Source organism: Mesoplodon bidens (assembly GCF_964165515.1).
Source record: "Mesoplodon bidens genome assembly, chromosome: 15".
Taxonomy (NCBI): domain Eukaryota; kingdom Metazoa; phylum Chordata; class Mammalia; order Artiodactyla; family Ziphiidae; genus Mesoplodon; species Mesoplodon bidens.
Genome location: NC_138171.1, coordinates 50,048,212 through 50,075,075, shown reverse-complemented (window position 1 = coordinate 50,075,075; position 26,864 = coordinate 50,048,212). Strand labels below are relative to the sequence as shown.

The 26,864-nt window shown below is 49.6% G+C and overlaps 1 protein-coding gene across 1 annotated transcript in view; it reads left to right on the top strand.

Moving 5' to 3' along the window:
* The window catches only part of EEF2K (eukaryotic elongation factor 2 kinase), a 61,714-nt gene that overhangs the window by 24,563 nt on the left and 10,287 nt on the right, over positions 1–26,864 (top strand). Inside the window, exons 3-15 of the mRNA XM_081257647.1 lie at positions 2,433–2,533; positions 5,865–5,925; positions 7,275–7,312; positions 7,691–7,862; positions 11,163–11,312; positions 11,545–11,677; positions 11,937–12,064; positions 12,800–13,001; positions 15,229–15,296; positions 18,225–18,302; positions 19,162–19,224; positions 20,670–20,804; positions 20,937–21,125. Coding sequence (XP_081113773.1) covers positions 2,433–2,533; positions 5,865–5,925; positions 7,275–7,312; positions 7,691–7,862; positions 11,163–11,312; positions 11,545–11,677; positions 11,937–12,064; positions 12,800–13,001; positions 15,229–15,296; positions 18,225–18,302; positions 19,162–19,224; positions 20,670–20,804; positions 20,937–21,125 — 1,518 coding nt within the window. The remainder of the gene's footprint in view (positions 1–2,432; positions 2,534–5,864; positions 5,926–7,274; positions 7,313–7,690; positions 7,863–11,162; positions 11,313–11,544; positions 11,678–11,936; positions 12,065–12,799; positions 13,002–15,228; positions 15,297–18,224; positions 18,303–19,161; positions 19,225–20,669; positions 20,805–20,936; positions 21,126–26,864) is intronic.

The window sequence follows — 26,864 nt, the reverse complement described above, 5'->3', positions numbered from 1 at the left end:
GAACCAAGTCCCATTGACCCACTCTCCTGAAAGGCTGTAAGTTATATTTGCAGTGTGATTCCAATTTTATTTAAAAATGCACGTAAGGGATCTGGAAAAGAACTAGTCCAGGGTGGGAGGGAGACGCAAAAGGGAGGGGATATGGGAACATATGTATATGTATAACTGATTTAATTTGTTATAAAGCAATAAATAAATAAATAAATAAATGATAGATAGATAGATAGATAGATAGATAGATAGATAGAACTAGTCCAAAGCATTGATGCTAGTTGCTCTGGTGGACGGCATGTGGCAGATCTGAATTTTCTTTGTCTTCTGTATTTTCCAAGTGTTTTCATTAAATATGAATTACCTCCAAATAGGAAGGAAAAAATTACAGGCTTCATTTTTAGACTTTGCAGAGATTAGAAAGCCCCAGTAAGGGAGCCCTGGGCCGTGTGCGTGCATGTGTGTATGCGCCTCATCTCCTCTGAGCAGGCTCCCAGTGATGGAGCTTAGGCCGGGGGCATGCGCTGGGAGCTGTCCTGTTTGGACCCAAGTCCGTGGAAGAGCTCCTAAGAGCTGGTCCAGGAGGCTGAGGGATGCCACTGGGGGGTGGGGAGGTCTGGAATCTGCCAGGCCCAAACAGTGGCCAGCCCACGATCCAGACCCTCCTTGTGGCTCAGGCCTGTGGCCTGGAAGGGAGTTTTCGTCTCACTGATTCTGTAGAGGCTGTCGGGCAAAGGTTCAAGCTCTACAGGAAAAGATGGAGAGGGTATTTATTGCTACCCAGTGTGAGAGTCGGAGTGTTTGTTTGGAGGGGACAAGAAAGGAGTCCACCTTGGGATTATAAAAGCAGTAAAATGAGCTGCTTTTCTTTTTTTTTTTAATATTTATTTATTTGGCTGTGCGGATCTTCATTGTGGCACTCGGGATCTTTGTTGAAGCATGTGAACTCTTAGTTGTGGCATGTGGGATCTAGTTCCCTGACCAGGGATCGAACCTGGGCCTCCTGCATTGGGAGCGTGGAGTCTTACCCACTGGACCACCAGGGAAGTCCCAAATGAGCTTCTTAAAACAAAAAAATGGGGTCGTACTATGATGCTGTTGAGAATCAGCATGTTCTCTCCATAACGTGCCTTGGTCATCTTTCCCAGTTAGTACCCTTGAAGCCCTGTTCTTAACAGGGTTTGAACGTTTGGGGACCTGTTTTCGGGCAGCACAACAATGGAAGGCACTGAGGCACTGAATGGGTGGAGGGCAGGGATGCTGAACCCTGCAACGGGCAGAGCAGATCTGCACAAGGAATTGTCCTGCACCCCCAGGACCTTGGAATGTCTCATGGGAATCTGTTCATAATTAACTGAGAACTTAGCACTTTGTTAATGTAAAGGCAACATATCTTTTGCATAGTTTGATATACTCTTGAGTTTAAGAAGGTTAAATTGTCTATGGATTTCATTTAGGGCAGTAAAATGGGGTGTATTTATGATTTATACAATATTTATGAAAAGGTGACATTGGGCCTGATAGGGTCCAGAATTCCCACCATAAGGCGGTTTAGCATTTTTTTTTTTTTTTTTTTTTTTTTTTGCGGTACGCGGGCCTCTCACTGTTGTGGGCTCTCCCGTTGCGGAGCACAGGCTCCGGACGCACAGGCCCAGCAGCCATGGCTCACGGGCCTAGCCGCTCCGTGGCATGTGGGATCTTCCTGGACCGGGGCACGAACCCGTGTCCCCTGCATCGGCAGGCTGACTCTCAACCACTGCACCACCAGGGAAGCCCGGTTTAGCATTTTAAATGAACAGAATCAAAGTGTATTAACCACTCCCCACAGACGTTTGGGATGAATTCAGTTTTGCACAATCACAGTGATACCTCTTGTACACGTATGTTTGCACACTTATGTTTGTATTTCTAGAGGATATATTCCTAGATGTAGAATTGCTGGGTCAAAATAAAAGAATACTTTTTTTCCATTTTAGTACATTGCCAGATTGCCTTTAGAAGAGGTTTATACCCCCTGACAGTACGTGAGAACACCTGTTTCCCCACATCCTGGTCAGGCTCGTCATTACCAGCTGTTAAAATGTTTGCCAGTCTGAACAAGGCGGGATGGGTGAATATCATCTTATTTTCATTCTCAACTTTTTGCTAACAAGTGAAGCAGTATGTGTCTTCTATACATATTATGTTTCTTCTTCGGTTTTGTAGTTAAGACAGGTCATTTCTGGCGGTGGGAAAGCTGGGCCCGTGTGAGCTGTGCCCGCGTGAGGTCTTTTGGGAACTATGTTCCTACAAGGATAATAGATGGGAGTGATTCTCTCTGACTGATGCTGGCTGCCTCCCCAGTGGTTGGAGACACTGGGAAATCACAGGGTGAGAGGAGCTGCCCTGCACTGTCCCAGAAGCCCCTGGTCTGGACCTAACACTTCCCTTTGCTTCTGCAGGAAGCTTGGAAGCATGCAATCGAGAAGGCCAAGCACATGCCTGACCCCTGGGCCGAGTTCCACCTGGAGGACATTGCCACGGAATGCGCCACGCGTCACAGGTCAGCACCTTGTCTACAGATGCTATATGACCCCAGACCACAAGGAGTCCTTGGGTTGGGTCCTCCTTCCGCTTAAAATCAGTGAGGCTTAAGTACCCTTGGAGATCAAGGAAAATGGAATATAATAATAATAATATCAGCCAATATTTGAGTATTTACGCATGCTTAAGGCATTGTGCATGATCTCATTTAATCTTTACAGTGTGTATTTAATCCTGTAAAGTGTGTATTCTACAGGCTAGGCTGAGCTATGCTGCAAGTACAAATACCGCAAGGGCTTAATGCAACAAAGGTGATTTCTTGCTCATATGAAGTTGGGTGAGTGTTGAGCAACTCTTCAGGGCAGCTCAGGGATCCAGGCTACTTTTGTCTTGTGGCTCCATCATCTCAACACATGACCCCACAATGGCTATCAAAGGGAAAGAGAGCAGACCAGCCTTTCAGTGCCTTGGCCCCAGGAAGATTCACAAAACAGAGCTGGGAGGGTCTAGATTTCCTATTTGAAAAGGCAGAAGGAAGGAAGAGTGTTTTCAGGGGGTTTCAGGAAGAAAAATGAAAAACAACAAAACACTACCACCAACATAATAATAAGGAGGACTATGATGATGATGATGAGGGTCCTTATTTACTGAATTTTCCATCTGCTAGGCACTGTTTAAGCACTCTATATGTATTTACTCATTAAAAAAAGTCTGGAGTAGTTGTGTCAAGCATTCAGCACTCCTTTGAGAATCTGATGAAGCCATTCAGAAAGTTGCACACATATGTCTAATTTTACTCATAATTTTAGAAGTCTCATGGATCTGCCCTGGGGCCTGTCCTGTGACCTCTGTAGACCCCTCCAGCTCTGACTCATCCAAGTCAACCCTGTGAGTTCCTTCAGTTGCCCCAGTGGAGAGAGAGGTTTGAACAGGGTCACCCAGGTAGTTAATAAGATAACTTTCTGACTCAGACCAGTGTCTTTGAATTAGTTAGGACTCTGTTTCAAATGCAAGTGACAGAAACCCAATTCGCAGTGGCTTAAGCATAGAAAGGAATGGTTGACTCATCTACGTGGGCTTCACGTATGGCTAGTCCCAGATGCTCCAAGGATGCTTTTGGCTCTGACCCCAGATAGACTGTCTTACATCAGTGGCACAGATGGCTCCTAGGAGCCCCACATTTCATCTCATGGGAAACGATCTTTCTTTCTCAATTCTTTTTAAAACAAAAGTTCCACATTTGAATCTCATTGGCCTGGCTTTGGTTATAGGCCGGTTACTGAACCAGTCCTTGTGCCAGGAGCTTTGCTCTCACTGGCCAGGTCTAGATCACATACCACAAGCAAGAAAGTGCTGGGGGATCAGCTTCACCCAGTCCCTATGTTCTAAGAATGGAGGATGGTGGTTTTCCAAAGGAAAATTGGGGTGCTGTTACCAGAAGAAAGGGGAGCAGTTGCTAGGCAGGCAGAAACAGTGGAGCCCTCTCCACCTTTCTGCAATGTGTTCCTGCTCCCAACTTGTGAGGAGATGGCTTAGAGCCTAGCGTGCACCTTTCCCCATTTCGGAGGCTGACCTCCTAGTGGGCTCTGGGGTCTGTGCCGGCAGCTGAGGTCAGCATCGTCGGGGCCCCAGAGGCCAGGTTGTGGACTCTGTTCCTTCCTGCCTATAAACGCAGCGTGGTGGCTGGTCGGTGACATCTGGCCTCCAGGCTGAGGACACCGGGCCACCAGGGAGGCCCTTGGAAAAGCAGGACTCACATGCTGGGCTGGTTCTGTGTGTCCCTGAGCTCCTTGGGGGCCAGGGACCAGGGGCCGTGCCGAATTGTGTTTATTTCTTAACCAGAGTAGCTGATTTCACCTGCCCTGGCTGCCAGCAGAGGGAGATCAGGCATTGATGGCCAGAATGTCCAGAGATTTCTAAATTGGAGGCTTCCACCTCCATTGCTGGTTTTTAAAGAGCTCTGCTGCAAGCCAGCCCTTTATTGGGACAGATTTCCTGTTCACGTGGGTTGTACCCAGGCTGGTTAAGAGCACGGTTCTGTTTGAAACCGACCTGGGTTTGAATCTTGGCTCTCAGGAAGGTTTTTTCACCTCTCTGAACCTTGGTTTCCCCATCTGGAAAGTGGGCACAATATTTGTATGGATCTCAGAGGGCTGAGTGGTGGTTGATGGAGGAGTTCCGTGTAAGCACTCAGCATACAGTGAACGCTCAGTGAACTTAGAGCAGCTCTGTCCTCTGTAAGGTTAGTGATTGTGAAGGACAGTTAAGACCCTTCCAGTGTTGTATGTCTCTGCCCTCTCCCAACTTCTGGGCGCCTCTCAGCTTTCAGTCTGTTTGGAAGTGAGGGAAGACTACTTCCTTTACCTTGGCCTCTACATAGTAGTAATAATAATGATTGCTGTTATCTATTGAGCACAGTACTTGCCATGGGCTGGTGCCAGCAGGTGTGTGGCTCTGACAAGCCTTCCTCCCCACCCTGGGCCTGGGGTGGGTTAACTGCCAGGCCTCTGCTTGTTTTTCAGGCTCTGAGAAGGCTGTTCCCACGAGCTGGGAGGTTCTGGAGTCTGTCGCCCCTGAGGGAGGGCCAGGGAGGCATCTGCTAGAGCTAAGAACATCTCAGCCCTGGGGGAGTTTAAGGTTTTAGGGATTTACTGAGCCAAGGAGCTTCCTACCAGGCAAACCTGTTAAGGCCCAGCCAGGCCTAGGGGCAGATTTGCTCTGGGAAAGAGGATCCCTGGGAAAAGAGAGATGAAAATGTTCTGGAACCCTCTCCATCCCTCTCTGCCCTGGGTGTGTATCCAGCAGCCCCTTTCCTGGTTGGACTCAGACGCAGGACCCTCCCCCAGCCCTGCCTGCACCGGGACCTGGGCTGGGCCTCACTGGCAAGACCGAGGATGCTGCCGCCTCCCGTCCTGGGACACGCCTTTCATTATCTAGGCCAGTTATAGCAAGGATATTCACTTATTCAACTGTTCATCCAACACGCATTTATTAAGCCTCCCCTGTACCAGGTCCTGTTCACTGGCCTGTCTTTGTGGAGTTACAGTCCAGTGGGGGAGCCAGATAGGTAGGGAGCAAGCCCACCCACTGCACAACAGTAAGCGCTGGGGGACATGGTAGAGAGGGAATAGCTACCTTTGACGAAGGGGAAGGAGGCCAGTGTGGTGGGGACCTGGGAGGGAGGGGGAGTGTCCACAGACCCAACCCAGGAGGTTAGCTGGGCCTGTGGGTAGGAGCAGATTTGATCTCGAGGGCAGTGGGCAGCCCAGAAAAGTCTTCTGCCCTTAGCTAGTGAGCGACAGGATCAGGTAATGGACGCTGCGCCCTGGGGTGGGTTCTGGTCTCTGCAGGTACAATGCTGTCACCGGGGAGTGGCTGGAGGATGAAGTTCTGATCAAGATGGCGTCTCAGGTGAGCAGAGCCTCGAGCCCAGTGTAGTCAGGGCTGAGTGGGGATTTCTCTTGAGCCAACGTCGGGGCTTGCTTCCTCTCCTCCACACCCACTTTATTTTATTTTTTTAACTTTGGGGGATTCTTTATAGTACTGTATATTTATTTTATTTTTTACAACAGCTTTATTGAGATATAATTCACACACCATACCCCATACCCATTTAAAGCGTACAGTTCAGTGGTTTTTAGTATAGTCACAGAGTTATGCAACCATCACCACGATCAGTCCCAGAACATTTTCACCATCTCGAGAAGAAACCCCATACCTACCCATTAGCAGTCAGTCTCCAATTCCCTTATCTGCCCCAGCCATGGGCAACCACTAATTTATCTTCTGTCTCTGTATATTTACCTATTCTGGGCATTTCATATATTAATCATATATATCAAAAGATTCTTCTTGACACTCTTATTGAAAATCAGTGAACCGTGAATGTGTATATCAGTTTTCAAAACTTGCAGGTCACCACCTATTACTTTTCATCTAACAGGGTGAACTCAGTGGGTTGCAAGAAAAAGGAATCAACTAGAAAATAGAGAACTTCCTGCATAGTAAGGGGCAGGATCGATTTGTGAGACATTTTGTGGTGTATCACATACTCAGAAAAGCGTATAGCTTGATGAGTTTCACCAAGTGAACACGTGTATAACTAGCACCCAGATCAAGACACAGAATCTCACCGGCACCCCCAAAAGCCCCTCTCAGCCCCAGTTACTACTCCTTTACCCCCAAGGGTAAGCGCTACCCTGAATTCTACTACCCGAGTTTGGTTTTGCCTCTTTGTGTACTCCGTATAAATGGAACCATACAGTATATGTATAGCTCAACATTTTGTCCATGAGGTTTGTACATGTTTTTTCTAGAACTGTAATCTGTTCATTCTCATTGCTGTATAATATTTTGTCAAGCAAATAGACCTGATTGATTGATCCATTATACTGTCGATGGACATTTGGGTGGTTTTGCTTTTTTTCTGTTACGGACGGGGCTACCAAAACCATCCTTTGACGTGTACTGTCTCTACCCCCAGCCCATCACCCCCATAATACCTTCACCCCCTGGGGGGTCTTCTGCTCAGCTCGGGTGGGGAATCGGGTGGTCTCATCAGTGCTGCAGCCTCCAGGCTGGAAGTTCTATGAGGCCTTGGTGCTGCAGTAAAGGAGGGAGGGCCCAGGGATTTTAGGGTTGAGCTGAGGTCCAGGGCATCGATTTGGTGGGTGACGTCCAAGGGGAAAATCTCCTCCTGGCTCAGGGTAGCCTCTGGGTGGGGTGTGGGGACTGATAACCCGCTGTGTGATGTCTTTCAGCCCTTCGGCCGGGGAGCAATGAGGGAGTGCTTCAGGACGTAAGTGACTCAGCCTGCCTCTCGGGTCCCTGCCCAGACTCCCTCAGGCTCCTGAGAGCAGGGGCACTGTGACATTTCCAGTCAAGAAATGGAGACAGTGGCTTCTCTTCTTGTAGCCCAAGCTCCTCTCCATCTGGTCTCCCTTGGACCATACGTTGGGACCAGCTGTGGGATGGGCTGGAGGAGAACAGGATATATGTCCCTTAAGCCCCCTTCGCAGCTCTTTGAAGGATGCTGTGGGGTGGGGAAGCCCCTCCCGCCTCTTGCATTTTGTTCCTGGCTCTAGCCAGCTGGGTCAGGCAGGGTCTTCCCGTCCTGAGGACTAGGGATCTGGGATCCAGAACACCCAGGCGGGCCTCCTGATGCCTCTCCCCTCAGGAAGAAGCTTTCCAACTTCCTGCACACTCAGCAGTGGAAGGGGGCCTCCAACTACGTGGCAAAGCGCTACATCGAGTCCGTGGACAGGGATGTGTACTTTGAGGATGTGCGTCTACAGATGGAAGCCAAGCTCTGGGGAGAGGAGTATAATCGGCACAAGCCCCCTAAGCAGGTGTGTGGAACCCCTATCTGCCGCCCTCCAACACCAGGACGTATCTGGAGATGAGGGCAATGGAGGTGCCTGTCACAGGCTTCCTTCTTCACCATCTTAACAGCAGCTAATAACAGCCATCATGTATTGAGCCTGATATGTCAAGTACTCTACATGCCAAGAGTTATTTATTTCTGAAAACAGAGGTCTGAGGTTGTTTGAGGTTGGAATGTTTTTATTCCATTTATAGATGGGATCTATTAGTCAGGATTTTTGCTTGCAAATGACAGAAACCCACTCAAATGGCTTAATCCAAAAAGGGAATTTATTGCCTCCTATAACTGAGAAATAGTGCTGGCTACAGGCGTAGCTGGATCCAGGACCAAATTGAAGTTGTTGGGATTCATCCTCCAGCTCTAGCCTCAGTGTTCTGTGTTGGCATCGCTCTCAGGCGGCTTTTCAACTTGTAGTGACATGTTAGTCCCAGTAGCTGCAGGCTCCCTCTCCGTTTCTCGGCAACCTTGATGGAATGACATGTTTTCCCACAAGTTTCAAGGAGTCTCAAAACTGGGTTTCTTTTTTTTTTTCTTTTTCTTTTTTTGGCCGTATCACGTGGCATGTGGGATCTTAGTTCCCCAACCAGGGTTCAAACCCACGTCCCCTTTGTTGGAAGCACGGAGTCTTAACCACTGGACTGTCAGGGAAGTCCCATGGGTTTCATTGGCTTGATTAGGTCAGGTGCCTATCACTGAGCCAATCACATGGCCAGCATGTGGGAATATGCAGATTAGGCAGGCCTGAGCCTTGTACCCACCAGCAATATGGGTTCTTCCACCCAGACCAGATGGACTGAGATTGGTGGCTCCCAAGGAAAAGCAGGAGAGGGAGTGGGGAATGGATTCCTTCCTTATCTGCCCCTGGGGAACCTAGGGCACAAAGGGGTTAAGTGTCTTGCCCAAATGGGCAGGGATGGAGCCAGGACTCAAATCCAGGCTTTCCAAGCCCCTGCTCTTGGCTTCTTCACTTGAGCCCCCAGTGTATTGGTGACCTGAAGCCAAGCAGAACTTCCTGTTGCCTGCAGGCATTTGAGAAAATAGCACCCCAGGCCTCTGCCCTGCTTAAATTCACAGCTCAGCTCTCCTACTGTTTGTGCGCCTGCTAGCTATAAGGTACCATCTTCTGAGTGCCTAGGAGAGCCACACTTCCAGGTAGCCAGCAGAATTTATTGAGTGCCTACTGTGTGCAGAGCCCTTGATTAAGTGTCCTTGGTGTGGATACAAAAAGCCACATTCCCACTCTCGGGGGTTGTGACCTCCTTAGTAATTCAGTACACTCAGGCCTGGCCACTTTTTCCTTCCTCCCTAAGCTTGTTTCTGCCTCAGGACCTTTGCACTGACTGTTCCTGCAAGGCTGCATCACTGCATCTCTTCGATCCTACTCACAGTTCAGGTCTCAGCTCATGTCACCTCCTCAGCTAGGCTGTGCTACACCATCCTAAATGAAGTAACCCACCGCTCCACCCTCTGTCGTGTCACTTTGTTTTGGTTTCTTTTTTTTCAGAGCAGTTGGCACCATCTGAAAGGGTCTTATTCATGTAGTTAATATTTCAGTTGCTTCTCTCCCCCGAGGGCAGGGATTTTATCTGTCTTGTTCAACTCTGTCCGAGTGCCTAGGTGCTCAGTGAATAATAACGTGGTTGAATTGATGAAGGGAGAGGAATGTGGTTGTTTGAGGAGGACCTGGCTGTCCCCTTGAGGATGTATCCTTGCCACTGACCCTCACCCAGTTGCCTTCTGCTCAAGCAGGTGGCCCTGCAGCTGGCTTCCTGGTAGGAATGGAGCCAACTTCTGGGACAGGAACCCTCTGGGAACCAGCCGCTCCTTCCCCCCTGTCTGGTTCTCAGAACTGAGGCCACATTTGGGGAGGTTCTCAGCTCTCAGCTCTGGGCCCGTTTGCCCTCTGCAGTTGTTGTCTGCCTGTCTGGTGACTCAGCCAAGCAGTTTCCTGGGTGGTCATTTCCTGGGGAAACCCAGGCCTGGCTCCTGTTGTGGGTGGCGTCAAGGGAACAGGGTGCCGTGGGTATGATCTCATGTAATAGATCACAAGTTAGAGTTTCAGGTTTTCCCTGCTCTACTTTACAAACGTACACAGTACTTACGTGTTTTCTTCTGAGTACAAAGTTAAACATATACTTGGTGCAAAATTTAGCAAGGAATGTCTGAGTTCCCTGTAATTCCCCTTTGCAGGGAAAGAACCACTCGTACGGTTTGGTATGTATCACTCTAGAATTGTGTCTGCTGATAATAATGACATCAGCAAACGCTGACTGGCTCTTTCCTGTGCCAACAGATTTCATCCTCTTACCCATTCCACAGGTGAGGAAACTCAGGCACAGACTGGTGAAATGACTTGTGCAAATTCACTGTATTAGCATAAGGCACAGGTTGAGTTGCTTAACAGACAGACCCACAGTTGTGTGCTAACTCGAAATGGTTTCCTTTTGTCTCATCTAACAATCCCGCTTCGGTGGGGTCTCAGGGTGGGCTGGTGCTTCTCCTCCTTAAGTCATCCAGAGGCCTGGTTCCTTCTGTCTTGTTGCTCTGCCACCTGCCGGGAGTTGCCCTGGACTACATGGTCAGATCTGGCTCACTGGCAGATGTCCACCTTACAGCCTCAGGAAAGCCAGAGAAGGAGAGGGCAGGCTGGAGTTGCATCAGCACTGCTGCTTGCCTCCTATTGGCCAGGCTTAGTCACATGGCCACACTTAGCATCCAAGAGAAGCCAAGCGATGCCATCCCTACCGAATGGCTGTGCATCCTGTTAAAGCTCAGGGATGGGGAGTTGTCTTAGTCCATTTGGGCTGCTGTAACAAAATACCACAGAATGGGTAACTCAAAAAACACAGAAATTTCTTAAGTCCAAGATCAGGGTGCCAGCATGGTCACATTCTGGTGAGGGCCCTCTTCCTCGTTCATAGCTGGCATCTTCTTGCTGTGTCCTCACATGGTAGACAGAGTGAGGGAACTCTATGGGGTCTCTTTTCTAAGGGCACTAATCCCATTCATGAGGGCTTCTCCCTCATGACCGTATCACCTTCCAAAGACCCCACCTCCTAATACCATCTCCTTTGAGGGTTGAGATTTCAACCTATGAAATTTGGGGGGATACATTCAGGCCGTAGCAGGGGTTTTCATTCTCAAAGGAAAAGGGGAGTGGATTCTGGGGACAATCAGCAGTTTCAGCCTTTCTGCTCCAGCCTCTTATCAGAGGAGGGTTCCGCCTGGACCCTCCCTCTGACCCCCCCTCCCACCTTCCTGCCAGGTGGACATCATGCAGATGTGCATCATAGAGCTGAAGGAAAGGCTGGGCCGGCCTCTCTTCCACCTAGAGCACTACATCGAGGGCAAGTACATCAAGTACAACTCCAACTCAGGCTTCGTCCGCGATGACAACATGCGCCTGACACCGCAGGTGAGGCCCCTGCAGAGGCCCGTGCCCCATCTCAGCAGACCTCGGGTCCCTCCGAATTAGGCAGGGCTCCTTCCTTTGTCTTTGCCTCTGTACAGCTCCTCCCTGCAGATAAAGGCCCCCAACATGGGCAGAGGTGGGGGTGTTGAAACCTCTCAGAGCACTGCCTGCCAGCGTTTGTGCAGCCCACAGCCTGGTCCCTTGTGGTCACCTTTTCTTTCATGTCACCCCACAGGCCTTCAGCCACTTCACTTTTGAGCGTTCCGGCCACCAGCTGATTGTGGTGGATGTCCAGGGCGTGGGTGACCTCTACACCGACCCACAGATCCACACCGAGAGGGGCACTGACTTTGGTGATGGCAACCTAGGTAGGCAGGGAAAGCCAGCGTGTCCACGGAGACCACACTCCCCACAAAATCTCCGGGCTCTTTGTTCACCCAAGAAAGCAGGCCGAGGTGATATATGGGGCGCCCCAGGATTGTGGAGATGGGAGCCTGGGGCCTCTGGCTCCTGCCAGTTTAGCATGCTTTACACCTGCCCCTGCCACATTTACGGTGTTCAGTACCGTCCTGCCCCCATCCCAAAGCAGAGCAGTGCTCCAGACCCCCTACTCTGTTGTGTCCGCAGGTGTCCGCGGGATGGCTCTCTTCTTCCACTCTCATGCCTGCAACCGGATTTGCAAGAGCATGGGCCTCGCTCCTTTCGACCTCTCCCCAAGAGAGAGGGATGCGGTGACTCAGAACACCAAGCTACTGGTGGGTACCCAGCGTGAACCTGCTCGGACTGGCAGGGCCCTTCTGCTGCCAGGACCCGCAAACTGTGTTTCCTGTGTGCTGGTGGCTCAGGCCCTGCAATGCCTAATTGAAGAGTACTGGGGCCGGAAGACTCTTAGTCTTGTCTGTGTCCCTCGTCCCTCTTGAGCCAATGCACACAGCCCTCCTGAATATCCCCACAGCCCTCCTGAATATCCCCACTAATAGAGGAACTGGGGTGTGCTTGATTTGGGCCCATTTTTGCCCAGAGTGAGGGGACCAGGTATGTACAGATAGCGAGTGGGGTGTGTGGAATGTGGTTTGTGTGATGTGTTGACAAATGGCTGGACTAGACTTGGACCTGGCTCACTGAGTACCTCGCCATGTCCAGGATATGCCCCCATCCCCACCCCCACTGCATGGACCAGATATAAGACAATATTGGGAGAGAGCAGCTTGGGATTCTGGAATGCATCCCCCAGCTCAGGGCTGTAAAACGTGGGCAGCGCTTCTGGGAATGCTGGCCCTCTGAGCTCCTGTTCCGGATGCCCCTTCTTAGAGGCCTTTGGGTTAAGCCCCCACTGATTCGTTTTAGGTTTTCTGCCAGTCCCTTAATAGGCACAGGTGGGTGCTGTGGCTGAAAGGGCCTCAGGTTTTGAGGGAACAATAGGGAACAGGAAGAGCCCCTCTTTCCCAGAGGGTGCCTGTGTGACGTGCATGTCCCTGTTAATTCTCCAGCAATCAGCCCAGACCATCTTGAGGGGGACAGAGGAAAAGTGCGGGAGCCCCCGGGTGAGGACCCTCTCGGCGAGCCGGCCCCTCCTGCTCCTTCGCCTCTCAGAGAACTCTGGAGATGAGAACATGAGTGACATAACCTTTGACTCTCTCCCTTCCTCGCCATCTTCTGCCACGCCGCACAGCCAGAAACTGGACCACCTTCGTGAGTGATGGTTTGGCCCCTGGGCATTGTGATGGGAGGGGACAAGCACAGGTGAAACAGGGCTAAACTGGCTTTCACTTACGTTAGAAAATCAGACATGCCAACCAAAAAGATTGATGGCCCAGATGGTTTTACGGGTGAGTTCTTTTTAATAAACTTTCAAGATGCAGTCACCCAAATGCTGTAAAAACAGTCTTTGTTGTAGAAAACAAGGTAACATTTTTCAGAGTGTTTTATGAAATTAGCGAAAACTTTTATACCAAAATTTGACAAAACACCAAAAAATCTATATTCCAACCTCAGGTATAAATATACAAGGCAGGGCTTCCCTGGTGATGTAGTGGTTGGGAATCCGCCTGCCAATGCAGGGGACACGGGCTCGAGTGCTGGCCTGGGAAGATCCCACATGCTGTGGAGCAGCCAAGCCCGTGCGCCACAGCTACCGAGCCTGCGCTCTAGAACCCGCGAGCCCGCGCACAGCAACGAGGACCCAATGCAGCCAAAAATAAATTAAAAAATTTAAAAATGAATGAATAAATAAATATACAAGGCAAAAATTCTAAATAAAGTATTAACAAATAAAAACTAGTATCTTAGGGCTTCCCTGGTGGCGCAGTGGTTGAGAGTCTGCCTGCCGATGCAGGGGACACGGGTTCGTGCCCCGGTCCGGGAGGATCCCACATGCCGCGGAGTGGCTGGGCCCGTGAGCCATGGCCGCTGAGCCTGCGCGTCTGGAGCCTGTGCTCCGCAGCAGGAGAGGCCACAACAGTGAGAGTCCCGCGTACCACAAAAAAAAACCAAACAAACAAACAACAGACTAGTATCTTCGGGAATTCCCTGGCGATCCAGTGGTTAGGACTCCTTACTTCCACTGTAGGGGGCGTGGGTTCAATCCCTGATGGGGGGGGGGGTGGGCGGGAAAGACTAGTACCGGGCTTCCCTGGTGGCGCAGTGGTTGAGAGTCCGCCTGCCGATGCAGGGGATACGGGTTCGTGCCCCGGTCCGGGAAGATCCCACATGCCGCGGAGCGGCTGGGCCCGTGAGCCATGGCCGCTGAGCCTGCGTGTCCGGAGCCTGTGCTCCGCAACGGGAGAGGCCACAACAGTGAGAGGCCCGCGTACCGCAAAAAAAAAAAAAAAAGTCTAGTACCTTAAAAGAATAGTCTGTCACGGCCAAATAGGGTTTTTGCAGGAATCTGAAAGTTGTTCAGTGTTCGGAAACCAATTAACATCATATGAACAGGTCAAAGGAGAAAAATGGGCATCATTATTTCCGACGTTGAAGTGACAGAGCTTGCTCATGATACGGATGTGGGGTCCGCAGGAAAGAGGGGAGGCAAGGCTGACTCCACGGTTTTGACCTGAAGAACTGGCAGGATGATGGGGCCATTTATTCAGCTGGAGGAGGCCCCAGGGAAGCAGGAGAGGAGGATTTTAATGTCAGATATTAAAGAAGCCCGTAAATCACCACTGAAAGGCCTGGGGAATAGTCTGAAGCAAGAGCTGACAAACCTTTTCTTAAAAGGCCAGAGAGTAATAAATATTTTAGACTTTGTAGGCCGTGTGGTCTCTGCATTTGCAGCATAAACACAGCCGTTGACAATACTTAAATAGATGCGGCTGTGTTCCAGTAAAACTCTATGGACACTGAATTTTAATTTTCATAAAATTTTCACATATCACAAAATATTATTCTCCTTTTGACTTTTGCCAACCATTTAAAAATGTAAAAAGCATTCTTAAAAACCATATGAGAATAGGAGACAAGCCAGATTTGGCTAGTGGCAGCTTAAGACAGGAGATAAAGACTGGGATGGTTGGTTTTTAAGCTATCTAAGGCTTCTCCTATTTGTAGCTACTCATTGGGCCCCAAATATACAAATGGCTTTCCTTCCTTCACAACTGCACCTCACTGAGGTTTGACCATAGGTCAAGAACATGGTGCTTATCAATACATGACACAATTGTATTTGCATTATGACAACCCCAAGGAGGCACACCTGTTGAGCTGCTTGCTCAGGACCCCACAGCTGGCGAGTAGAGACTCTGGGTAAGTTCTCGAGGAAGAATTGTGTCCCCCTAGGTGCTGACAATACATTCTTCACCCATTTTTGTCCTTTATAAATTTAAAATAAGAAAGGCTTGGTGGCAGCTGTAGGCTGTAGACGGGTCTTGTGAACTGTTCCAGCGATGGAGCTGGTGCCTTACTCCATTTTCTCCCTGCTCAGATTGGCCTGTGTTCAGCGACCTCGATAACGTGGCATCCCGAGACCACGACCCGCTGGACAACCACCGGGTGAGTAGAGGGGGTGGAGGACCAGGGCGGGGAGGAGTGGGCTCCCTCCCCCGGGAACTGAGGATGAGACCTCAGATTCAGAGGTGGGTAACCCAGGTCTGCTCCAGGCACTGGCAGCAGGATACAGGTGCACAGGGGGAATCCCAGCCTCCTGCCCAGGCCAGCATTTTGTCTGGGAAGAGCTGGGTCTATTCCAGTTCCTGGAGGTGGTTAAAGCAGAGAGAATCCAAATCAATAATGCAACCTTCTGGTACATGCTGGGCTTGGCCCTGGGTTTGGTTTGGCCGCACGTTGTGTGGCCAAGCTATCTTGGGGGACAGGGGGCTACGTTGGGTCTCTGATGTGTAACTTACAACACAGGTAGCTGTGATGCTCACAGCTTGGATGAGCAGAACAGGTTTCCTGCAGCCCCTGTGTGACTAGCAGTAAGAAGCTGTAGATGACGTATTTGCATTCAGACAAACATATATTATGGTGTCAAATTAAAAATTCATTAGAATGTTTAAAACAGACTTCACAGACACGTCACACTTGCACAGGCCACAGCATCTTAAGCTGCACTCTCAGCTCCAAAGGTTCAACTTTGCTCCTGACGGCTTTTCAGAATTCTTGAGTGGGAACAAAAAATAGGAATAGCTAACACATATGGAATCATCACTGTGGGCAGACAGTGTTTTAAGAGCTTGGTAGATAATTCTCACCTAATCCTCACAACAACTTATGAGATAAGTAGATCATAGTTTTTATTCCTTTTAGAATAGGTTTTATGTTTTACTCTAGAGCTAGGATGAATTTTAGAATTTCAGAGTAGGTTGAAAAGGAAAAGATTCAGAAAATTACAAGGTGAAAAGTCTCCCTCCCACCTGTCCCCTCAGCCACCTGCTTATCCCCAGCATTAGCAGCTGCTTAGACAGTGCCCTCATTATCTCTGATTCAGAGACGGGGAAACTGAGGCACAGAAAGGTAAGCCACTTGCTCATGGTCACTCAGTGATGGAGCCAGCGTTCAAACCCAGGACATCTGGCCTCGAACCCACCCTGTATACTGCTGCCCTTTGCTTTTATTCTCCACCATTTCTCAGATGAGGAGGACACTGAGGTTTGGGGAGGTTAGCTGCCTTGCCCAGGGTCTGACCTGGGGAGTGCAGAGCTGGGGTTTCAGTGAGGCTCTCTGTGGCCCGGCTTGGGAGTGGTTCCCAGGGGTGGGACATGGGGCCCAAGGTCATGCAGAGAGTGGGTGCGAGGAGGGGGCTGCCTGGAGCTTTTAGGTATAGCCTGTGATCCAGTTTCAAAAAGAGCCGTTCACACTGCACACTTCAGTTTGGTTGTCTGTAAATTATACCTCAATTTAAAAAATTGAAATAGTTAAAAAAAAAAGAACAGCTATTTGGCTCACACAGAACAAAGACCTGGGGGAGGGCGGTAGGAAGCCTGTGGTGCTTCTAGAAACCAGGGCAGGGGCCTTTTTAGAATAACGCAGCTCCTTCGGGTGGAGTGGATCCTGGCCAGACCAGAGGCCAAGGATTCCATTGTGTATGGTCCATGGCGCCCATCTGTCTAGGAGACTGATCCAGGTTTTACATTTATGGTAGTGATACCAAGCTTCTTTTAAAAATATATTGACTTAAGTAAAATAAAATGGTTTATTTAAAGAAAAATAATAAAAGAGAAGTATGAATTCATGAGAAGAGTTTTATCTGGAGGAGGAAGAGAGTGGGATGCGGAGGGGACTCATAAGAGGTCTAAATTTTAACAGCAATGTTTTAATTCCTTTTAGAAATAAATGATCTAAAGTAACTAAGGCCTAGTGTTAACAGTTGACAAAATTTGGCAACAGGTGCACAGGAGTTCATTTTAGGATTCTCTGTTCTTATTTGTGTGTTTGAAATGTTTCTCAGTGGAATGAAGGAGGAAAAAAATAGAAGTTTTAGCTGAACAGTGATGCAGGTGACTTGCGGATATGGCCAGAACTCAACGTTGGTAGATGAATGACTGAAGTTTTAGAGATTCTAAATTATACCAGGTTCCTTTTCACAACAGAACTCAGATCTAGAAGAATAAAAAATATGCCCAGGTGATATGTGCGGTTTTGGCAGAGGGCTTAGTTGTAATAAATAATTGTTCCCAGTGCTGCCTTTTTTTTAAAACATCTTTATTAGAGTATAATTGTTTTACAATGGTGTGTTAGTTTCTGCTTTATAACAAAGTGAATCAGCTATGCATTTACATATACATATATCCCCATATCTCTTCTCTCTTGCGTCTCCCTCCCTCCCACCCTCTCTATCCCACTCCTCTAGGTGGTCACAAAGCACCAAGCTGATCTCCCTGTGCTATGCGGCTGCTTCCCACTAGCTATCGGTTTTTCATTTGGTAGTGTATATATATCTATGCCACTCTCTCACTTTGTCCCAGTGTACCCTTCCCCCTCCCCATGTCCTCAAGTCCATTCTCTAGTAGGTCTGCGTCTCCAATGCTGCATTTTTTCCCAAGGGTCATATCCTTTAAACCAGGCTTTGTTTTTCTGCCTGTGAAATGGGTGAGTCACTCTTAACAATGGCACTTACTACGATCCACACTCTGAGTGTGACATCTCATTTCATCCTCACAGCCGCTTGATGTAGGTAGCTATAATGAATCCCCATAGCTAGGGAAACGAAGCTCAGAGAGGCTGAGCAGCTATCCAGAGTCATAGCTGGTGAGTTACAAAGCTTGGATTTGAGCCTAGGCAGTCTGGCTCCAGAGCCCACATTCTTCGCCACTATTTTTTTACTGCTCCCTTGTCACCCAACCAGCAAGGGTAGGAGGAAGAGAATGTTGTGGGGGTGATGGGACAAAGGAGAGAAAGCAAATGGCTGGGATTCCAGATATCACCACCACCAGGTACTCAGAGGACCACTGAGACCCTAGGGCCATCTTTTCTCCACAGGACTCTGAGAACAGTGGAGACAGCGGATACCCCAGTGAGAAGCGGGGTGAGCTCGATGACCCAGAGCCCCGAGAACATGTAAGGAACCCCAAGGAAATGAGAACAGAGTCCCCTGTTGCCTAGTTGTCCAGGAGGATAGAGAGCTGGGGCGGAGGGGGGAATGTGAATGGGCGCCAAGAGCATAAAGTAAATTAATAAGTAAATCATTTCAGATAAAGATAAATGCAAGGCAGAAGGTAAAACAGGGTAATGTGGACTAATAAGTTTAGTAAGGGGAAAAGCATGGGGGATTAGACACAAGGTTGAATATGGCGGACACATCTTACAGTGAAGCTGGACCTCTGGTTGCTAAGCAGAGAGGATGCTGGGTAGTGGGCCAGAATGGTGCTGGTAGGTGGGAGGGCCCAGCTCAAAGGCACGGGATTCCAGCAGTCCCTCGGGAAGGCTCCAGAGGATGAAAGATGCCTCATGGTATCTTTTCAGCAGCATCCTGGTGAGGGTGGTCTTAGTCAGTATCAGCCATCTAGAGGTTTTGCCAAGTGCCAAAATGGAGCACGAGCATTACAGGCAGTCTTGCCGGGAGCCTCTGGTCTCGGCTTTGTTACTGCGAATATATGTAAACAGGCGATGGGAGCTTTGGCTGAGCGAAGCACTTGGCCCAGTTCTCTTGGTGCCTGTCTGCTGGGATCCTGTGCCTTTGAGTCGGTTCCATCCATGCACATGGTGAGAGCGAGAGGGAGGCTGCGGCTGCCCCAGCACAGCAGTCCTGCCTGTTACCCAGCATCCTCTCTGCTTGGCAGACGAAGGTGCTGGCTTCCTGAGGGGCCGAGCCAGTTCCCTGAGGAGGATCCCCTGGGAGTGCTGGACCAGTTCCCCAGGAGGAGGTTCTTGGGAGGAAGTCTGCTCTTTGGATCACTCTAATCTATGTCTCCATCAGGGCCACTCAAACGGTAACCGGAGGTATGAGTCGGACGAAGACAGCGTGGGCAGCTCTGGACGGGTAATGTGCCCCCAGGAATCCTCGTCGTGGCTGCGTGCTTGCCCTTTTCAGACTCTGTTTCTGTTTCTTCCCCCTCACGTCATGTCACTTCTGCCTGCCCAGGTGCTTCACATGTCTCCTAAAGGACGATTTTGCAAAGGAGCCAATCCCCTGGGCAAATACTTTTTGAGCTCCTGGGTGTGACACTGCGGGATCAGCAGGGAGAATTAGAGAAGACAGGATGGCCTGTCCTGGAGGCTACATCTCACAGCGCCTTCCAGTATACATTAATTGACGTCTAAGGAGTTCCCTGGTGGCTTAGTGGTTAGAATTCCGGGCTTTCATTGCCATGGCCCGGGTTCAATCCCTGGTTGGGGAAGTTCGCACAAGCTGCGTGGTGCAGCCCCCCAAAATTTAATTCTTGCAGCCACCCACTGAGACAGGCTAATGTTATTCATCCTCTTTTGATGTATGAGAAAAAGGGAGTCTTAAGCGACTCTTCCCAGCTTACCCGGCTAGTAGCTGGAAGAAGCATCTCAGGTGATTATCATCAGGCCGGTGTGGGAAAGACCAGTCTCCGGAACCCTCTTCTCTAGCTGACTCGGAACCACATTTTGAACCTCTCACCCTCCAGCCTTTGCTAAGGCGGGTCTCTCTCCTACCTGCAAGGTCCTTCCTCCCCTGTGGTCATATCTCCTCAGGCCTGTCTGCTCTCCCAGGCTGGACCCCAGTGGCACCTTCTCCAGGAGCCTTCCCTGATCCCCGGGGCAGGCTTGACTCTTGCTGCTTCCAGAACACAGATTATTTATCACGCAGTATTTCCTTACCACAAGGTATTTCTCAATCGGGTCAAGGCCACAGCGTGGTGCAGAGACAGGGTCGTTCGATCCCAGCACCGCTGACATTCTGGGCTGGGTCATTCTTTTTTGTGGAGGATGCCCTGTGCATGGTAGGATGTTTAGTGTGCGTACACACAGACATACACACACAGCAGCCTGGCTCTGTCCTGCGAGAACTTTGGACAGGGGTGTCTTTAGCTGGGAGACGTGATGTGTTTTCTAACCCATCTCCTGAAGCACCCTGTGGATGCACAGGGAAAGCACAGTGGATCTGCTGCCAGGTCTGAAGTCAGGCTCTTCTGGTGCCTTGTGTGGGGAGCTGGTAGAGGAGCAGCTCAGGGTCGAAACTCTCTGACCTAAGTCAGATGGATAAGTGAGGAGACACTTCTCTGAACTGCTGCAGCGCAGTGTGCTAGCCTTTGTGTCCTGTTGCTACAATATTCCCTCAGTGCCCACAAGCTGGCATAATTCAAGTGACTGGAAATGGAGCCGGGTTTGTCCAAGAAAGCTTGACACCGCACAGGTCCGCACCCCTTAACTTGCCAGGCCGACTTTCACAGCTGGGAGGGTGCGTCCATCCCCAGCCCCTCGCTTCTCTGGCCTGTAAATGCCTGCTCCTCCCTTCAGGTCTGTGTGGAGAAGTGGAGTCTTTTCAACACCTCCCGTCTCCACCTGCCGAGGCCTTCAGCCGTGGCCCTGGAAGTGCAGAGGCTCAACGCTCTGGACCTTGAGAAGAGAATCGGGAAGTCCATTTTGGGGAAGGTATGGTGATGCCTCTCTGCATTAACCCAGCGCCTCCCCCAAGAATCGCTTCCTCCCCCAGGCTGGCTGGGAGGCCCTCGGCTGTGGCTGCGGCCCCCAGGCAGCCAGGCCCACCTGCCTTCTGTGTGGCAGGTCCATCTGGCCATGGTGCGCTACCATGAGGGCGGGCGCTTCTGCGAGAAGGACGAGGAGTGGGACCGGGAGTCGGCGATCTTCCACCTGGAGCACGCAGCCGACCTCGGCGAGCTGGAGGCCATCGTGGGCCTGGGACTCATGTACTCGCAGCTGCCCCACCACATCCTCGCGGACGTCTCTCTGAAGGTGAGGGGGGCGGGCGCTCAGTCAACCCATCACCCTTTCCTCCCTGGGTTTAGGCCTCAGAAATTTCCCGAGCATCAGTTTGGGACCAGGCACTTCCAAGTTAGTTGACGCTGATAGAATTGGTCTCCGGCCTTGGGGACTGAGTGGAAGGTGACAGTCACATTCCCAGGCAATTGCGACGTGGTGCGGTGGGAGAAGCAGAAGATGCTACTGCAAATAAATGAGGAAGGGCCGTAGCTGGGGTTTCTTGATTGGCAGTTCCAGCTCTGTCCCTAGTGGCTAGAACAGACCTGGCACACACTAGATAATCAGCATTCGTTTGTGGAATGAATGAATAAAGCGATCCCTAAGGTAGACCTGCGGGCCCAGTGGAGTCAGCCAGGCAGAGTGTGGGAGGGGGAGTGTGGGCAGAGGGGACAGCGCGAGCCCAAGCCCTGGGGAGACAGGGTTGGGGTGAGAGGACAGGAGGCAATCAGTGCGGTTGGAGTGTGGAGCATGAGGACAGGTGCAGGAGATGAGGCTGGAGAGGGGCCCGGGCAGGATGGGTGTGATGGGAATCCGTGAGGGTGTCTGACCCCTCATCACTCCCCTGGTCCGTGGGCACAGTGGACAGGATGTGACATGGCCTAGGGAGTGTGATCCTTTCCTTAGAGAAGTTGAGAGGCCCTTGGTGTGCACGTGCTCCCAGCGTAAATGTCTCCAGCTCTCTGTCACATGGGCCAGGCTTGCAGCCGGACGAGGCTGGGCTTGGTGTGGGCACAGGGCACCAGCTCTGCTCTGTGAGCCTCGCCATGGCCCAGCAGGTTGGGGGTCTCAGACTGGAAGAGGGTGTGGGAAGGCACCCAAAAGTCCTTGATTTATTTAACTTTTAAAATAGTTAATACATTCATGTGACTAAAAGTTTTTTTAATGTGAAAAGGTTTACGGTGAAAAATCTCCCTCCTACCTTCTCATTCTCCTGATAACAGGTAACCATCATTATTAGTTTCTCACGTGTAATTCCAAGAGGGTATTCATTTCCTAGGGCTGCCATAACTAATAACCACAAACTGGGGGGCTTAAAACAACAGAAATTCATTCTCACGGTTCTAGAGGCCAGAAGTCCAAAATCAGTGTGTTGACAGGCCATGATTTTCTAGCTTCTAGTGACTGGAGGCAATCTTGGGTGTTCCTTGGTCTGTAGGTACATCACTCCAATCTCTTTCCATCTTCACATGGCCTTTTCTCTGTGTGTGTGTCTCTGTGCCTCTGTGCCTCTTTTCTTACGAAGACACCAGTCCTATGGAGTTTAGGGCCCACCCTACTCCAGTCTGCCCTCATCTTAACTAGTTACATCTGTCTGTTTGGAAAGACCCTATTTCTGCAGTGTCCTGCAGACTTTTTCCCTCAGTGCTGTAGAGACAGCTTCCTCATTCTTTCTGACAGCTGAGTAACATTCCATTGTACAGGTACTTTATTTAACCTGTGCCCTGTTGATGGACACTTGGGTTGGTTCCATTCTTATGATATCTCAAAAATTGCTGCAGTGACCAGACTTAGACATATTAAGTTGAACCATTTTTGTAGGTCATGAAGGTAGAATATCGGCAGTTTCATATGGTTCAGTCAAATACATCCGTTGGCATGCAGTCAGGGGTAACTTACAGCCATTTTTATTTCCTATTTTAGATGGTGAAGGGTAGGCTTGGTTGGGGGAGGGGATTTTGACAGGCGGATGATTTGTTCCTCTTTCTCTCGTCTCCATGCTCCCTGAGGAGTGGAGCGTGAATATATCTGAGGAGTGGACTGAATATATCTCATTTAGCCCGTGATGTGCTGATAAATGCTTAACAACTGGCTCTTGCAGGTGGGGAGGGAATGTTTGCACATATATGTATGTATGTTTATTATACATCTACTTGTAAGTTTATTATACATTTACTGATATAAGGAATGTGGAGCATACAGTTTACAAATCATAAAAATATAGTGAATTCTATATAGTCAATAGATCCTCACAGAATTCCTTTGCTAATTTTTGTGGAACTCATGTCTGTAGCCCAGCTTTGGTTGCCCCTGATGGAGGCGTGCAGTTCTGACATTGGATACTGGTTGATACTTCCACTTACTTTAGTGAGTAAGATGAAAGTGCAATAAGCAAGTCCTTTGTCAGAGTTGGAACTTCATTTATTTGCTGCTGATACAAGCAACTTCTTTGCTGAATCAGACAATAGTTTTTTTTTGTTTTTTTTTTGCGCGGTACGTGGGCCTCTCGCTGTTGTGGCCTCTCCCGTTGTGGAGCACAGGCTCTGGACGCTCAGGCTCAGCGGCCGTGGCTCACAGGCCCAGCCTCTCTGTGGCATGTGGGATCTTCCCGGACCAGGGCACGAACCCGTGTCCCCTGCATCGGCAGGCGGACTCCCAACCACTGAGCCACCAGGGAAGCCCAGACGATAGTTTTAAATATTGAAGAATGTTTCTCCAGTTTCTTGTGCTAGTCACAATGTAATGGCTACAGACACGGCACACTTTCAAATTAGTCGGCATTGTTAATATTTTTTGCCATCTCGTGGTATAACCGCTTCTACCATGGCCAATGTGCAAGCACTAAGATGACATCGCTGAGCACGGAGTTGCAAGAAACGCACCACAGCACACCATTATATAGCATTTCCATCATGAAGATTCGACAGACTGGTGGCTCTCGGCCAGCCATTTTGCCTCCCCCTTCTCCAGGGGACACTTGGCCGTGTCTGGAGACATCTTTGGTTGTCACAACTCTGGGAGTGCGACTGGCATCTAGTGGGCAGAGGGCAGGAATGCTGCCAAACATCTACAATGCACAGGACAGTCCCTGCAACACAGAATTATGTCATCTAAAATGCCAGTAGTGCCAAGGTTGAGAAGCCCTGCAATAGATATAAGTAACTTCAAGAGGACAGACAACAGTAAAACATAGTAAAATAACTAGGAAGTGATGAGCTTTGGGTATTTGTTACCTTTCATTTAATTGTAAGTTTATATAATTTAATTTTTAATAATGGCTGTGTTGTATGACTGGCTTGCTTTCACATCGGTTCTCACAAGCCTGCAGAGCCGGCTCCAGCGTACCCACTGCGTTTGGCCTGTTCTCCCAGCATCTGGCACAGAGGGGACACTCAGAAGGGTTTGAGACCTGAATAAAGGAATTCCAGGGTCCGGGATGAGTGGTTAGGGGCCAGGACTGGGGAGACCACTTTCGCTGAGACTCCCTGGTAACTCTCCCTGTGATCTCAGGCTGTTTACACCAGCTGCACCCGAGCACCTTTGTAAAGGGATGTAGAAGCTATTTCAGTTTTCTCATCTGCAGGTGTCCCAAAGGCCTTTCCCTCCAGGACAGAATCTGGCAGCAAAGAAAACCATGGCCACATGCCCTGAAAGGCTGCTGGCCCATCTCCCGCTTTCCCCAAAGCCCCCATTCTTAGGACCTTTTCCTGTTGTCTTGCTAAGACATTCGTTTATCCAGCACATGCTTTTTGAGTATCTCCTACACTCTGGGCACCGTCCTAGGTTCTTATTCACAACAGCAAACTTTTCAGGCAGATAAGGTTGTAATACAGATAATAATTAACAAATGAAAATATTTCCAACAGAAGTAAAAATAACTGACCTTTATTGAGCACTGCCTGTGCCAAGCATTGTTCTTAAGTGCTGGGGGGAAATTGTGACAGGGAATGAGATCAGGAGGGACTGGATACGGGCTTCCCTGGTGGCGCAGGGGTTAAGCGTCTGCCTGCCAGTGCAGGGGACACGGGTTTGAGCCCTGGTCTGGGAAGATCCCACATGCCATGGAGCAACTAAGCCCATGTGCCACAACTACTGAGCCTGCGCTCTAGAGCCCGCAAGCCACAACTGCTAAGCTCGTGCACCACAACTACTGAAGCCCACGTGCCTGGAGCCCATGCTCTGCAACAAGAGAAGCCACCACAATGAGAAGCCCCTGCACCGCAACGAAGACCCAACACAGCCAAAAATAAAAACAAATAAATTAAAAAAAAAAAGAGTGGATAGGCCTCTTGTTATTAGGATGCTGATTCCAGCTGCAAGAGAGGCTGGGAAATGTAGTTTTTAGCTAGTCAGCCATGTGCCAGCAAAAATATGACAGAGGAGAATGGATATGGTGGACAACTGGTAGTCCCAGCCACACTTCTTGAATCCTGAAGGTTGAGAAGGGCCTCATAGGCTGATAGGAGGGCTTTGGATTTGTCTCCGAGTGAGATAGGAAGTCTTAGAGCAGCTTTTTTTTTTTTTTTTTTTTTTTTTTTTTTTTTTGCGGTACGCGGGCCTCTCACTGCTGTGGCCTCTCCCGCCGCGGAGCACAGGCTCCGGACGCGCAGGCCCAGCGGCCATGGCTCACGGGCCCAGCCGCTCCGCAGCACGTGGGATCCTCCCAGACCGGGGCACGAACCCGCGTCCCCTGCATCGGCAGGCGGACCCTCAACCACTGCGCCACCAGGGAAGCCCCTTAGAGCAGCTTTGATAGAGTAACATGACCTGACCTGGGCTTAAAGCATCTCTCTGGATGGATATTGGAGAAGCAGGATGGAAGCAGGTGGGAATGTAGAGTAGTGCAGCCACTGTGGGAAAGAGCTCCTCAAAAGGCTAAACATAGAGTTATATGTGACCCAGCAATTCTACTCCTAGGTATATATATCCCCCCAAAATAAAAACATACATCCACACAAAAACTATGCACACAGATGTTCATAGCAGCATTATTCATAATAGCCAAACAGTGGAAACAACCCAAATATCCGTCACCTGATGACTGATGAATAGATAAACAAATTGTGATATATTCATACAAGTGGAATGTTATTTGGCCATAAAAGAGAATGAAACACTGATAGAAGCTGTATGAATGAACCTTGAAAACTTTATCCCAGGGCTTCCCTGGTGGCACAGTGGTTAAGAATCTGCCTGCCAGTGCAGGGGACATGGGTTCAAGCCGTTGTCCGGGAAGATTCCCACATGCCGCAGAGCAACTAAGCCCGTGCGCGGCAACCACTGAGCCTGCGCTCTAGAGCCCCCGAGCCACAACTACTGAAGCCCGTGTGCCTACAGCCCGTGCTCTGCAACAAGAGAAGCCACTGCAATGAGAAGCCCACGAACCGCAGCAAAGAGTAGCCCCCACTCGCTGCAACTAGAGGAAGCCCGCATGCAGCAGCAAAGACCCAATGCAGCCAAAAATAAATAAATGTATTTTAAAAAAATTAACGCCAAGTGGAAAAAGCCAGTCACGCTAAACAACATGTTTTTTTGTTTTGTTTTGTTTTTTGGCTGAGCCAAGCGGCATGCGAGACCCTAGCTCCCTGACCAGGGATCGGACCCGCGCCCCTTGCAAGGGGAGCGCAGATTCTTAACCCCTGGACCGCCAGGGAAGTCCATAGACCACATGTTATATGATTACATTTATATAAAATGTCCAGAATAGGGAAATCTCTAGAAACAGAATGTAGATTAGTGGTTGCCTAGGGCTGGGTGGGATGGAACAATTGGGAGGTAATGGTTAGGGGGTATGGTGTTTTGAATCCTTCTTGGCTTGATGAAAATATTCTGAAATTGATTATGGTGCTGGTTGCACAATGTGATTATACTAAGAACTATTGAGTTGTACACTTTAAATGAGTGAGTTGTATGTTATGTGAATTATATCTCAATAAAGGTGCTAAAAAATGTAAAAATAATTGGAAGCAGGGAGCCCCTGCTGGAGGCGAGAGA